Source organism: Pavona decussata, unplaced genomic scaffold (assembly GCF_977016875.1).
Source record: "Pavona decussata unplaced genomic scaffold, jaPavDecu1.1 SCAFFOLD_114, whole genome shotgun sequence".
Taxonomy (NCBI): Eukaryota; Metazoa; Cnidaria; class Anthozoa; order Scleractinia; family Agariciidae; genus Pavona; species Pavona decussata.
In genome coordinates, this window is record NW_028145528.1 from 6,797,600 (window position 1) to 6,812,031 (window position 14,432).

At 39.2% G+C, this 14,432-nt stretch overlaps 2 protein-coding genes across 4 annotated transcripts; one reads left to right on the top strand and one right to left on the bottom strand.

Moving 5' to 3' along the window:
- Window positions 1-805: 805 nt before the first annotated feature.
- Window positions 806-4,773, bottom strand: LOC146470518 (F-box only protein 22-like). Its single transcript, XM_085122618.1, has 2 exons — window positions 4,116-4,773; window positions 806-3,163 (listed from the first exon to the last, which is right to left on the bottom strand). The coding sequence occupies exons 1-2, from the start codon at window positions 4,743-4,745 to the stop codon at window positions 2,723-2,725; spliced, it is 1,071 nt and encodes a 356-aa protein (XP_084978744.1). The 5' UTR covers window positions 4,746-4,773; the 3' UTR covers window positions 806-2,722.
- A 45-nt stretch (window positions 4,774-4,818) lies between these two features.
- On the top strand, window positions 4,819-12,080 carry LOC146470519 (RING finger protein 37-like). 3 transcript variants are annotated; one of them, XM_085122616.1, is made up of 4 exons: window positions 4,819-5,214; window positions 6,166-7,132; window positions 8,693-8,839; window positions 10,410-12,080. In XM_085122616.1, the coding sequence occupies exons 1-4, from the start codon at window positions 4,846-4,848 to the stop codon at window positions 10,667-10,669; spliced, it is 1,743 nt and encodes a 580-aa protein (XP_084978742.1). In that variant the 5' UTR covers window positions 4,819-4,845; the 3' UTR covers window positions 10,670-12,080. The 3 variants fall into 3 exon arrangements, with proteins under 3 accessions (XP_084978742.1, XP_084978741.1, XP_084978743.1); XM_085122615.1 differs by having other exon boundaries at window positions 8,681-8,839; window positions 10,410-10,813; XM_085122617.1 differs by lacking the exons at window positions 8,693-8,839; window positions 10,410-12,080 and adding an exon at window positions 7,435-7,678.
- The last annotated feature ends 2,352 nt before the right edge of the window (window positions 12,081-14,432 follow it).

Genomic DNA, 14,432 nt, shown 5'->3' on the forward strand with positions numbered 1-14,432 from the left:
CAAAGCGCGGGAAAACTCGGCCGGAGCGGCAATCCACCGCACTGAAAAAGATGGTGGTTGGTACAGTTATATTTACCCATAATTATTAGCGTACGAAAACCCTTAGAAAAGTTCTAAAACCTTCAAACCTAGCATACACCTTGTTGTTAGTACAGGGATGAATATCGCAAAAAAATGTAGCTTTCTATGTGCCTATTGACTGTGTTACGTTCGCAAGGTATTGTGGTAAAATGTACAGCCGCCATCTTTTTCCGTACCTTGGATAAAGTTACTGCTGGATTTTGCGAGCTCCTGATTGATCGAAAGTTCATGTTTTATTCTTGCAGGGAATTTATATCTTGGCAGCCAATGTGAACTGTTCTACCAGTCATATGGATATTTAGTCTGTTTGTTACGTTTAAAATTAAAGCAATTGGGCAACAGTTGGGTATTTTTTACGTGGTATTTTCCACATGGTAGCTTGCAGAATCAATAATTTTAGTTTTACTTACAGTGCAACGAACTTAACCTGGGCCACTGAAAAAAACGACACTTTGAAATTTAAAGAAATTTTCTATTTTTTGATTGGTTTACAAACTACCAAAGCCAGACTCCTTTGTTGTAAACATGACCTGTGATTGGCTGATCAATGTTGGGTGGCCCCGGTTGAGTTCGTTGCACTGTAATTACAAATTCTACCCACGCGTTTAGACAGAGTAATGTTTCGAAAAAACGTAGGGTAACCATTCATATACTAACGAAGTACTGTAATGCACTGCAAAATTGTGCGAGGCACTTATTTGTTTAAATTAAAATATTCTTTGCGTCACTTGCTGTTTAGACTCATTTTAATATCAGTGTATTCCGTTCAGCGGCCAGGGCCCATTTGTCCAAAAGTGAATTTACGTTAACCAACGATTAAAGTTAAACATGGTCTCTGAACTGTTTTCCTGTTTAAAAAGAGTTTCCGCCACTAACTTTTAGTAAAAACTGATAAAAGTCGAACTCTAATGTAGAACAATAAAGACTTTCCAGCAATCCACGTTGTAAAGTTCGAAATTAATGCTAAACGTGGGTAAGCTCAATCCTGCTTTTGAACAACGCGGGTCCTGGAGAAAATTTTTCGCCCACATAAAGATGGCGGACGATAATATCGAAAAAAAATGTTTACACAATTCACAATTCGACTAGATTGAAATCCTGTCTATGCTGCTTCCCGAAATTAAATTTTTATATATATACACTAGGAACATGCTCGTTTCCTCATCATAATTCAACAAATTTTCGTCTAAATATATAGTGACCTATTGGTGTTAGACGTCGTATCAGTTTGTAAGAGCCGGTAAACAAGCGTTGAAGGCGATGAAAAACGGAATGAAGCCGGTGTAAATAGAAAATAACGCCGCGGAAATTGTCAGTGTACTTGCGCACTAGCTCTAGTCAAGACACTAAAACTATCGAGAACGCGTACGCATTCATATCGCCTCTCATCTCCATAAAAAAATTTAATATGAACGGCACCAGCGATTTTAGAGGTTAGTCTTCACCCGTCCATACTAGAACGTTGCATCAAACGTAAAACTCCACATTTCTAGAAGCAGTTTTAACAGTCTTCGCTTTTACAAGCGCCTTTTTTAAAGAGTCTTCACTTTTAAAAGCGTGTTTGAGTCTCCTGTTCAGATGGCTCCGTTTCTATCAGCACTTTAATGTACACTGTACGTGCGTTAGTTATGGAGTCTTTACTTTTAAAAGCGTTTTCAAGCCTTCTCATTAAGAAGCGTCTTCAGGTAGCTCCGTTTTTATCAGTACTTTATCGTATGTATTCTTCATCATAACGTTTGGCCACTTTCGCCGGGATGAGAGTTGCATTCTGTTAGACCCATTTGACGTTGAGGATTTACGGTTTCTAAAGGAATTTAATGTCTTCACCAGTCCATAAAACGACTTAACTTCGAATAATTATAACTTCAAGTGTTTATCATTCCAAAACTCATCAAAGATGCCTTGGAACTGAACGAACATACAGCAACAATTGCTTGCAACTTTTTCGTTACAAGAAATAAGTATGATTACTGTTGGTATTTCTCAAGTATTTTTAACAACTCCTTGACAAAATTCATAAATTCAAAAGCACACGAAACCTCATCCTCGGAGACCCAGGGGCAGTTAGTCGGGTAGCAGGGATTATTGTGGGCGAAAGTTTACCGTTCTTACAGTAAACTTTCGCCCACGAAAATCCCTGCTACCCGACTAACTGCCCCTGGGTCTCCGAGGATGACGAAGCCTAAGTGAAAGCTTGTTCGAGGCAAGCACAAGCACAAACATAGCTGCTTACGTCATGCTTATGTCGTTGTGTTCATTTTAGTAATGCAGGGATGAGTGTAAGCACGAGTACAGAAAAAAATCTACGAATTTGGACTCTTAAGGTTTGTCGTACATGTACATTAGTGATCACAGTTTCAAGGTGCTATGTGATCTTGTGTATGGCATGTGTAAACTGCCGAGTGACTGCTTGCACTCATACTCATGGTGTTGTTTGGTATTAATTTTATAAACTAACCATTAAGGCTGCAAAGATAAAATGATGTAATATGCATGTAATCAATCATGACAGCTAATGATGATGACGAAGATGATAATGATGATGATGATGTTGGTGGTGATGATGATGATGATGATGATGATGATGATGATGATGATGATGATGATGATGGAGATACATGCAACTTCATGAAATCATCCTCTATGACTGCATCAGTGAACCCAAACATAACACTGATGCATCAACGTGCAAGAAATCTCTACCTCCAGGCTTGAGGCCTCTTAATTTCAGTTTCTCTCTGTCACATCCAAATGATGCACTACCATAAAATCCGGCAAGAGCTGCATGAGGAAACATTTCTCTTAAGGCTGAGCTTTCTGCATTTTCATAACCATACGTCATACTTCCTCTGGAAAAGCATGAGAACATCAAGCTGAAACTGCTTTGTTTGGGTATATTGCAGTTTACAAGTCTTAGAATTGAGTCGTGAAGATTCTCTAAAGATTCCACTTTAGTGCCACCTGTAATGACGGTAGAAGTGGACTGTAAGTTCCCAGCCAATACCAGACCAATAATCTCGCGAGAGGTGACTTCCGAGTTGTAGAACAAATAATTATCACTGTAGCCACCTACAATCACTACCTGAAACACCAAAACATCATTCAGTTTAATTCATATTAAATCACAATAACATTCACATCTTACTGGTAATCATTTGCTTCAGTTATGATGATAACACTCTCACTAGATGGAATGGTAGTCCATGCTAAATTCACCCCAGCATTCCATAAGCTTATCCTTCAACAGATAACTGATAGTTGTGGCTGGCCTCCCGTCGCACATGATGGGAGGAGTTGCAAACAAGTAAAATAGAGGCCAAAACTCATTTATTCACAGGTCAGGTTACAGCACATGCCGATACACTCCTTATTCCCGAGATAACAATCTGCGTGACAAAAGAATACTCGCTATAACTAATCTTGAAAACTAGTGTGAAAAATGAACCAAAGAATGTTGCGTACAATACTTCTTGAACTTATCTTACCGTTTAGGCCGTTTTAAAGGACAGCAAACATCCGTTGAACTACTATTACTGTGATAACTGCATAAATATTAAACTACATGTGAACAAAAACAAAATGGCGGGTAGCTCGCCAAAGAAAAACAGATGCGGTAGCTAAGCACTTGCGAAGCAAACCGCAGACTGCACAGCGCTGCAGTCACAATAGTACACATTTATACAAGTGTGTAGAGAGAGAAGGATGTACAAAGGTTATATTATGATTAAATGTCATGCAATACTCAGGAAAAGCAAGATTTCTGCGCAGCCTGATATATTCATTCTGTATACATTCTGCGACTCAAACTCTATTCATGCATGCTGATTATGAAAGAGGGTTAGTGTGACAGTGGTGCATGTACAATTTATGTATCTTTACAATGTGGTCCCCTGGGTGAAAGCTAACAGAAAGTTTGACTTCCGCAAAGCGCTATACATTAATACATGCACCACTGTCTTACTAACCCTGTCGCAAATTGTATGCATAATTGCTGTGCGGAAATCTTTCTAAAATAGATCCTCTTAATATCTTACATCATCGCCATACTTCGACCTCAAAGCCAAGGTCAAATGAGTAAGCTTCCCCAGTGACAATGGATGCGCCAGAACTATTACCAACTTCACGGGAAGTGTCATGTCCGGAAGAAACGATTTAACACCGCTGATCTTCTTGTACTTGTTTCGAAGAGGCACATGGAAGTCGTGTATTTCAATTCCATCGCAACGAGGAAACATCATGAGCGACAAGCCTTCTGAGTTTTCAGATGGCTGACTGGAGCTAGCACTTCCGGAACCGATCACTCCAAGACCGGTACAGCCAATGAACGGACAATTCACCGGGAGACAGTTTTGTATTGACTGCAGAAAGCTTTTGATGAAAGATGTACTGGACGAAGGCAGAGCTCCTGAGAAGAGCAGTACAGCTTTGGGCTCAACACGCTGTCTTTTCATGAAATCTACCACATCCCTGGAAAATTCCGAAAAGTTTTGATGGCCCGGAGATAAATAAACGACACACTCTCTTCTTGATCTTCGAATCCGCTCCACCGTGTCACGCCAAAGACAACAGACTTGTGCAGCTATTGCCAAGTATCTACCTGGAAGAAAACGAAGAGCAATTTCTACTATTTCGGCAATGTCCCAGATGCTTTCCTTTGCCGCCATCTTGGAGTGACAAAAAGATAGGCCTGGTTACATAGTACAAAAAAGCAGGCTTGGTTACAAAGCAATCAAAGTTTCCAAAAATTTGAAAGTTAATTCCAAAATGCACGTGAATTTTCTTCATCCTTTCTTCGAATCTAGAGTAGATTGCGACGTAGTCACCTCCGATGGATATTCTGTCAGTAATCTCGTCAGTATGGATTTCAGGGAACGTTCTCGAGGGTTTCTTGCAGCTCATTTTATCAAGCCTCCAGCGCTGGTGCTTTTCCAGCTCCCCTTTCCAATTCATGTGGAATCTTTGATCATCAAACCCAAAGTAGGCTCGCAGATTTCATCAGGAATAGCAGTCCTGGTGGCGGGAATAGCAACTAAAGGTACCTCTACTGCAAAGAGAGACAACTCTACCCGAAAATCTGCACAGTTCCCTAGGAAGAAAAGAATGAAACAGGAAACCCTTTCAGACTCAAACAAGGTACAGACGCTAGCTGTGGTGCTTAATAAATTGTACATAGTTACCACTCTATGTCACAAGCTGCAGTGTAGGCTTGATTACTAGCCGCTGTTCGGGAAATGAAACCAGACCCAATGGAGCGGCAGAAATCGAGCCTATCACAGGCATGCAGCATGGCCTTTTAAAATGTTTTTTTTGTTGTTGTTGTTGTTGTTGTTGTTGTTATTGTAATGTTTTTTTTTTGTTGTTGTTTTTTTTTTGTTTTTTTGTTGTTGTTTTTTCTTGCAGGCAACATAATTCCCCAGCATGCTCAATGAATAAAATCGATAATCAATACCAATCAATACCAATTAGCAATCACAGAATACAGTCACTTTCATAGCCAGTCTGCAGAGCATGGCAAGTGCATGTGCAAGTTTTCAGAAAATTCTCTTTTTATTTATTTTAGAAAATTCCTCTGCATGCATGAGATCTTGTTGAGTTTTGTCATATGCTGCAGACTGGGAAAGCAGCATTTTAAGAGGCTCCTGACAGGGGGTTACAAATGCCATTTCCCGGCCCAAATTCCATTCCCAGTGTGTCAAATCTGATTTTCCCTTTTAAAAAGGGCAAATCCCAGTTCCCATTTGTTTGTCTTCGGGGTCCTTCTATTAATATGGAAATGTCAGGGTGGTTTGTCAGTGTAGGAAGAAAAAATCATTTCAATGGAAAATGAATAGACAATGGCTGGTTTGGTGGCTTCATGGCTTATCAGGCAACTTAGCACTTTATAGATTAAAGAGCTATAGATTTTAATGGGCCAGTAGCTCAGCAGGTCTTCAGTATTGCTTTTACAGAAAAAGAAAGTTAAATACAAAGCCAACGCAACAAGACTGCAAAATGATGATTGTAGATAATGAAACTTACATATAAAATGTTCAGTGTTTCTATATAATTTTTAAAAAAAACTTTACATTTTACTCTTCTGTCCAGGCAGGGGTTAGCCAACAAGTTACTGAATCCATACCTTCAATAAAAGATACATGTACACTCATTTCCAGTCACAGCTATGAGCTTAACATCACACCTGCCTCAGTGAAAGATGAGCACTCTCAGTTCTTCACTCAAGTTGCTTGGTTAGATGGCAAGGAAGGCAGAACAGTGCATCTCCAAAACAAAATGTTTCAAGAGAGGTACCCTATCCAAGGGCTCCATGCTGTAGAGATGGCAGACATTGAACAGGAGGACTTTCAACGGCTTTACTTGCTTAAAACTGTTACTCATGTAGCATTGAAAATTGCTAGACTCAGTGGATCCAGTGTACCTGCTATTGGGAAAGTTGAAATTTGGGGACAACCATCAGCTTTCTGCAAACAAGAAATTTTGGAATTTGCTTTAGGTATTCAGGAAAGAATTCAGGGTGGCAGAAAAGCAAATAGTGATTCTCCTGGGGTGAAACATGAGAGAACTGTTGGACCTTCATTAAACTGTAGCAGTGATTCTATTCCAGAAGATTTCCTTGATCCCATTACATGTGAAATCATGACAGTACCCTTGTTATTACCATCCGGCCACAATATTGATACAGTAACGCTTGAAAAGCACATCACAGCAGAGAGATCATGGGGAAGATTGCCATCTAATCCATTTACTGGAAAAGTATTCTCAGACTCATGCAAACCTGTACCAAACGGTGCTCTTAAAGTAAGGATTGATAAGTTTCTGTTGACATCAGGTGTAAATACATCTGGTTGTGGAAGAACTGTTGGAAGAGATAGCAACGTTTCCAGTAAAAGCAATCATTCCTCATTGAAAGTGGACAGTAAAGCATCTTTCAGGGAATCTTACAAAAGTGTTAATCATAGGGAAAGTGGGTTTCTGAGTATGCAGAAACTATCTGGTACAAAACGTGAACAAGGAGTTTTACATCCTAATCCATGTGTATCGACAGAGCATACAGGTAAGATGATTAGTTACATCTGTTAATTCACTGAACATGAGAAATTATGTATTCTGATTGTTTCCTTACTAGAAGGCTATCAGCTCTTATAACCCACCGATTAATTTCTGCGCATTCTCATTGGCCAAAACACATCACATGATAAAAAATGAGAGAGCAGTTGTCAGATGATAACAGTTTTCTGTTTTGATAACTGTCATCCAATTTTTTTGACAGGAAAAACACTCACAGGCTTTTTTGTCTTCTCAGCAGTAAAGCCCATGTGTTTCAGGAATAATCAGAGGGTTATAAAATAAATAAAGCCCTTTCCAGCTTGCTGATTTATCAGGTGATAATGACTTTGGCTTCAGAGTTGTCCTCAAAATTTTACAGTTTCCATCAAGGCTTTGCTTCTTGACCAACTTTTCTTTTTTAACAGAAAATCTTTCAACCTTGGGCATTAACCTCCAGTATACCAGCCACCTGAAGGGGTTTATGTACTGAATATATGATGAGAGGAGAAGTCCCACAAAATGGCGGTGAAATTTTTTGGGTAGAAAAGTTTCTTTTGCATTTCTGGAATTGTCTGTTTTTATAAAATATTATTACTCTCAATCTTGTTGTACACAAGCTCTCATCAAACTTGACACTGTTAGCAGTGTTAAGTCAAGTCAAGGCAAGTGTTGGCTATGAGTTATCACTGGTGCTTATCAGCAGCACTGCTGTATATGGTATGCAGATAAATGACAAAAGAAATGCTTCTGTTGAGGAAAAATAGAATCGTTTTTGGTTAGTTAAATTTATTATCATCCAGGGTTTCAGTGATCTGTTGGGTGTGTATAGTACAATCTTGTTGTAGATGTAAACAAGCTCATACCCAATTAGCCTCCCATGCAGACGTCCTTAGGGGTTTGTCACACATTCCTGCCCCACAGGAACGCGTGACGAACCCCTAAAGAACTTCTACGTGGGAGGCTAATACCCAATTCAATGCTGTACACTCAATTGGCTATGAGTCGACATATAACATAATTTCATTGAGTGAATATGGAATGTAACAGAGAATGAGAGACCACCGCAGTTATTTAATGAAACTTTGCAAAAACAAAGGATTGAACAGGATTCAGACTCATGACCTCTGCTATGCCTGTGCAGTGCTCTACCAACTGAGCTTTCAAACCAACTAGGAGCTGATCAATTTGTGAATTCTTAATATACTGTATCTGTAGAGGCAAAGAATAGAATTGAAAAATATGAAATACATATATTTGAACTGTGGTTGTGAACTATATTTGCCAGTCAATAAGTGTATCATTTGAAAACAACTGTCAGTGAGAATACACTAATATTTCTTTATTTATTTTTCTTCTTTTTTTTTTTCATCCAGGGGGCTTATAATAATACCAGTACCCTTTCTATCAAGAGAACACATTAATTTGACTCTTACAATACACCTAAATGTTTTACTAATAGTGTAAACAACAACATCAAAAGTTCGGCTTTAAAAAATTCAGAGTTTCACCTTTTGAAGAGTTAAGTCACCTGTAACTTTTACTTATTTTATTGTAGAGGCTGTCCTAGAACTTGGCCACGAAGAAGCAGTCTCTAAAAGTCTTGATTCAGCAGTGCATCGGACACTTCAAGGACTTCAAATGTTCACAAGAAAACGAACAGATCTTCAGGAAAAGCCAACACTTACACAAGCCAACATCACGCAATCAAAAACAGGTAAGTTTTCATCATTCCACTGTTTGTACGCTGCCCTTTGATCGATCTCCCTTTAGGAGGATGGTGTCTTACACTTACGAGCTCTTGAGCAATTTACCGGGTCGAATATGGGGAAGGGTACAGATCAGGGGCTGGCTGTTCTAAAGCCAATTAACGCTAATCCCTGATGAAGAATTAACCGAGGTTTTCATTTTGCACGTTAAAAATGTTTCTAAAAGTTAATTTTTGAGCTAATGGTAAAGAAAAGTTTAAGTCAAAATTGAGAGACAAATATGTTTTGGAAGAATCTTTATTGTCGCTGGATTAGTAGTTTAAAAGCTCGAATCAAAGTTAACGTTAACCCAGGATTAACTTAATCGACTTTGAAGAACTCGGCCCAGGGGCCCGTTTCTCGAAATACCCGGTAACTTACCGGGCCCGATAAGTGTCTTTGGCGATAAATGTTTCTTAACAGAAGTCAGTTCTTGTTAGCTTTGAATACTAAATTTTAAATCTTATAATTCAATGAAAACATTGGCCAAGTACCATGTCTGTAATCACTGTGTAATCGGCGAAAAAACATTTAAAAATATACTTATCGGGCCCGGTAAGTTTCCGGGACTTTCAAGAAACGGGCCCCAGGTGTATAGCCAATTTGTGGGGGAGAAAGGGTGGGAGAAAGGTGTGCTCGTAAGTGTGACATCAGCAAGGATAATTACCTGATGGATATTTCCTGCCGGCCCGTGAATTCCAATGTACACGCAGAACCAAATGTTTGGGCAGGGAAAAACACAACAAAAATAAAAACGCAATGACAATATGGGTGTGCTAACTTTTGCATGATGCATTAGCCTGCGAGTAAGCTCTCGGGGAAGAGGAGGGGCGGGGAGAGGGGAGAAGGAGCTCGCAGGCTACATGATGCATGAAAAGACAGAACCCAATTTTATCCCTTTGATTCTGTTTTGGGACTGAAATGTCTACGATCAGGAATGGCAGATTTAAAGCTAGGGTGCATGTCGTTAATTCGGAAAACATTTAAAAGTGGTGCTCATTTTGATTGAGGCTGTCACTATTTTCTAGTCTACGAGTAGTCCGTTATAAGCGCGCGAAACACGCGAACGCGCGCGAAAATTGCTTCCCTTTACTATGTCCCAATGAGCCGTTTCTATTGTCTTGACCTGTTATAAACAGTCACTTTCTAACAGGAAACCACTCAAATAAATGGCGTGCCAGGCAATTGAATTTCTAACGACCTACAATACTGAATCGGTAGGATCTTGTCGTTAATGTTTTATTAGTTCGTTTCTGTATCATGTTCTCCTTTGTCATACCATTTTATCGTTGCAGTTTTTTAACCAAGTAAGTGATTTTATGAGCGCTTTTGTACATAAAGTAAACTGTACACTAAGTTATCAAATGTTATACAGAATGTCGTTTTTACTGTGTTTGACGTGTTCACTTAGCCATTCCCCGAGGGTGACCACTCAATACAGGTTCGACTGTCGTCAAGGTATGGTCCTGGTGAGCCTTTTTTATTGTACTGCCAGTAGTATGTGGATGACATTAATATTCTGATATGGTTATCCATCAGATTTGAAAGAAAAGCGAAAAAGGATTGCACCACCGCCATCGGAAACTCTTAGAAACAACATCAAAAGAAAATCAATGGTGCTGTGCGTGTCGTGTGGTAAGGATCTCTCTGAGATGTCCATATTTCACCTGCCATGTCAGCATGTAATGTGTCGAGCATGTCTGCTGGATGTAACACAACAGAAAAACAGTGAGCAGGCATGCAAGATGTGCAACTCAAAGTTCAAACAAATTGATGTTGTTCGAGTGCATAATAGGTGATACGTCCCAACAATTGTGGCCATTTTCACCGTTTTTGAAATGATCTTAGCGCTGTTTATTGTCTGTGAACACAAGCAACTAAAAGCGTGTATTTTTCTCTAGAAATTTTTTTTTTGGCTTAGAAAAGCGCCTTGAAGCTTCCAAATTACGAAGTGCTCTAGCCTGTGAACAGGCTCCCAAGTGGGGTATCGAAGAGCTCGGTCTGGGACCAGAGTCTTCGCTCTACACCCTACTCGGGAGCCTGTTTGCAAGAAGCCGACAGTTTGTTTTGAAGTTTGAAGCCAACGGGGAGAGAGTGAGAATGATGCAATAAACTAGGAATGTACAATTGTTTTGAAGAGGTGACCGAATGAAAAATAAACGAATGAAAAGAACTTTAGTACTGAAGCGTGATAAAAGCGTGTGGTATAAAGGACACTTGCACTTGAGGAAGATGATAAGTAACTTAAACAGCTGCGAAAAGAAATTCAAGAATTGAGGCTTTCTTTTCGCAGCTGCTTAAGTTGCGTACTCATTTATCAAGTTAAAAATATTTGCATTTCATTAATTTAACTTCCAGATGAAAAGTTTCTATTTAGCACTGTAACTGCTGTTTTGATTAGAATGTTGAAATATTCTAAGACCAGTACTTTTTTTCCTCCAAGACCGGATTAATTTCAATCACGCACAGTCATCATGAATTACCCTGAGGGCAGACGTTTTTTTTATCGAGCGATAACAAAACCTGGAATAAGACGAGCTTTCGTTACTTACTGTCATGTGAAGACCAAACGTTATACGTTAAAATTTAAATAGCTTCTATCTAAAAACACAAACGAAAAAAAGACAGCAACGTGTTAAACGTGGGGGGTGTTAAGTGTTCCCAAGAAACTATGGTGAGAGACTTCATCCTATGTTTTCTTGTTCTGTCTTATCCGCACTTTGCAGAACGCTTGATTTATTACGCGCACCCCTTAACCCTTTTTAACCCCTAATATCAAAAAGCAAATTCTCCGATCTTGTCCCCGTACTTTTCTTATAGAAGAACTGGGGGGGAGTTATTAAAATTTTAAGAAAATTCACCTTGGATGATCATATCCTTTATTCTCATGTCCTCAGGGGTTGATATTACAAGGGAAAATTTGATGCTGATCACTGTTAGGGCTAAAAGGGTTAAGGATGATGCCTTTGTTTAGTGTGAGGGCCCGGCTCTTAAAACGAGGCCGGACAATATGCTAATCTTTACTTCAGACATCTGAATAGCGGTTAAGATTGGTTAAGCTTTTAAGCCTACTGGGACAACATCTGAATAATGTAAGGACCACTTGTAGAAACAGTAGCAAAGTAAAGCCGAATCTTTGTGTATATAGATCAGGATCAGCAATGTTAGCTTTTTGCAGCCCCTAACTAAAGGTTAGTTTTGTCTAACCGGAATATTGGGCAATAAAATTGCCCTTTTTAGCAGTCCAATCAGCCTTGCATTTAGTTTTACGTTTTGGGACAACATCCTTCAACGTAGACGAAGAATTGGTCAGCTTGCTCTTCAACCCCCAAACCCCAAAACATTTCTCGGCCTCCAAAGATAACTGGTTTAGCTGGTTTAACACATCCTTAATGGGTTTTCCCTTAACAAACAGACACTTGTTACATTTGGCACGGTTCGTTCTTGTTGTCAGTGAGAAATCACCAGACGTGCCTGTATTTTTTTCTGGCCTGTGCGGTTATCAGAATTGTTTTTGAACATCGTGTTTTGAAGCTGAGAGTGATATGGAATATGATACTTTCCAGAATTAATGTGTTTACAAGGCTTTTACTAAGTCCAATGGTTTCGAGAAATAATCTTCCTCTTGCACTTGTCTCGCCATTAAGACCTACCATTATCAGTATTTGATAACACCGCCGAACTTTTTATTAAACCCGAAAGGAGCCGTCTACCTCTCGTCGAATTCACGGCACTAAACATCGGGCGAGGAAAACGTTTCAGGGTCAGTCATGAAACCAATACTTGACTAAAGCAGCTGTGAGCCAGAAATCTATTGAATTACCGTTTGCCCGTTAAGGATTATTAATGGGCCATAAATTACATTAAATTATCAATGGATGTTTTCAAACTTATTGGTCCAAGATGTTGGCAGAGGCGTATTTAGGTGGTGTTAACCTAACTGTGGAAAAAAGGGCGGGTTGGCCTACGAAAGTACATGAAAGTAGCCTAAAAAACACATAATAACCTTCGGAGCAATAGTGCAATAATTGGCAATAACTTGAAGACTAATTACCTTTTGAACAAAATTTTTCCAGCCAAGTTAATCAGATTGATCTATCCAATCCGAGGATTATCTTGTTATTAAGCCTCTTCCTTTCCCGACATAATTAGTATTGTCTGTGTTTTCAGCAGATTATTGGTGTAAGGGGTCTTTTATACGATCAATTGTTTGCGTTATTTGTACCTCGTTTCTCTGTTGTGAGACGGAATTGAGCCGCTCAATTTAGTTTGAGAAGAAAAACCTCGGGTATGGTCTTTGTGATTTAAGGGCTATGGAAACAAGGTCGAGTTATTCGGGGTTGATGAAAAAAGTTAAATTACTGTAGCAAAGTGACGCAAATGACTTTGACTTGCCGTTCGAACTCAAGTTTTGAGCTGAAAATTAAAAGAGAAAGAATTAAGTCTTTCTCGAATAGCAATTCAGATATTAGAGTATGAAAACGTGAACAAACTTTATCTCAATGTTTCAGTTTTAACTTAAGTGTATTTAATTAATTTAATGTTGATGCCCATGAATTACAAAGTAAACCAGTCAAACCGGAGGAAGCGCTAGACAAAACTGAGACCCAAACGAACGCACAAGTGGAAGAATAGAACGAGCGAACGATCGATGAGATGAGCTGACGGATGCTGGCCGAATGACCGCGATAATCAAAGTTCAAGTTTCAACAACAGTTTACGAAATTTCCCGTGTTTTCAAGTTGGCACATTTCAATTGAGTTGCTTGCTCATTAGCGGTAATTAAGGATCTGGTCGTCTCAAGAAAAACTCTTGACCGACTTGTTGAAAATCAGCGAAAATTAGTGTCGTATTATCAGAAATGCTCGCCCTGGGTTGGTGCCGGTTTCACTGCGGAGTGGCTGATTTCCGGAATAGGAAAAACAGGGCACTCTTTTACTATCACCTTTGAGAAACATTCCAATTGTTACGTCGTTTAGTAACCCTCAGTCTTCAGCAATGAAATTGACACTGGTACAAAATGCAAGAGATATTTCACATTCTTCGATCGTATGTTGTCAAAAGTCCGTTTTGTAGATTCTCCATAGATCCTCCAATCAGAGGGTATAGTTTGTGGTAAAAGTAATACATTGTATTGAAATCAGAATAGGTCTAGCTAATCTTTACTGATTTTTAAAAGCAATTATTTTGATGTATTCAGAGGGCACACCTTACCAACGGAAACCACGGCCTGCGCTCATTCCGGGAGAAATTTTCGCCTTGTTAGCATTTTGCGGTCTATGATAAAAAATCGCTTTTCCGTCAGCTCATCCTGTTAAAATTGCACATATCACCACACCCCGCTACATTGTTCCTGTTTTGATATGAACAAATTATCTTCTGAGTGTGAAGGAACCGAAATTAATTCTCCTTTTTGGTGATGTTTAAAATGCCTGATAACTGTTGTTTATACTCTGACTTTTCCGCGCGCACTCTAGTTTCGTTGCTTTACCGTCAACGCGCGTCGTATTAGTGACAACATTTGTTGTTTTGACAACTTCGTTATCTAATTGAGAATATTCT

Excerpts from the sequence above, each read along its gene's own strand:
- LOC146470518 (XM_085122618.1), bottom strand. The coding sequence starts at position 4,745 with ATGGCGGCAAAGGAAAGCATCTGGGACATTGCCGAAATAGTAGAAATT. Across the intron at positions 3,164-4,115 it reads GGTCGAAGTATGGCGATGAT|GTAGTGATTGTAGGTGGCTA; the intron begins GTAAGATATTAA and ends TTGGTGTTTCAG.
- LOC146470519 (XM_085122615.1), top strand. The coding sequence starts at position 4,846 with ATGCACGTGAATTTTCTTCATCCTTTCTTCGAATCTAGAGTAGATTGC. Across the intron at positions 7,133-8,680 it reads TGTATCGACAGAGCATACAG|AGGCTGTCCTAGAACTTGGC; the intron begins GTAAGATGATTA and ends ATTTTATTGTAG. Across the intron at positions 8,840-10,409 it reads CATCACGCAATCAAAAACAG|ATTTGAAAGAAAAGCGAAAA; the intron begins GTAAGTTTTCAT and ends GTTATCCATCAG.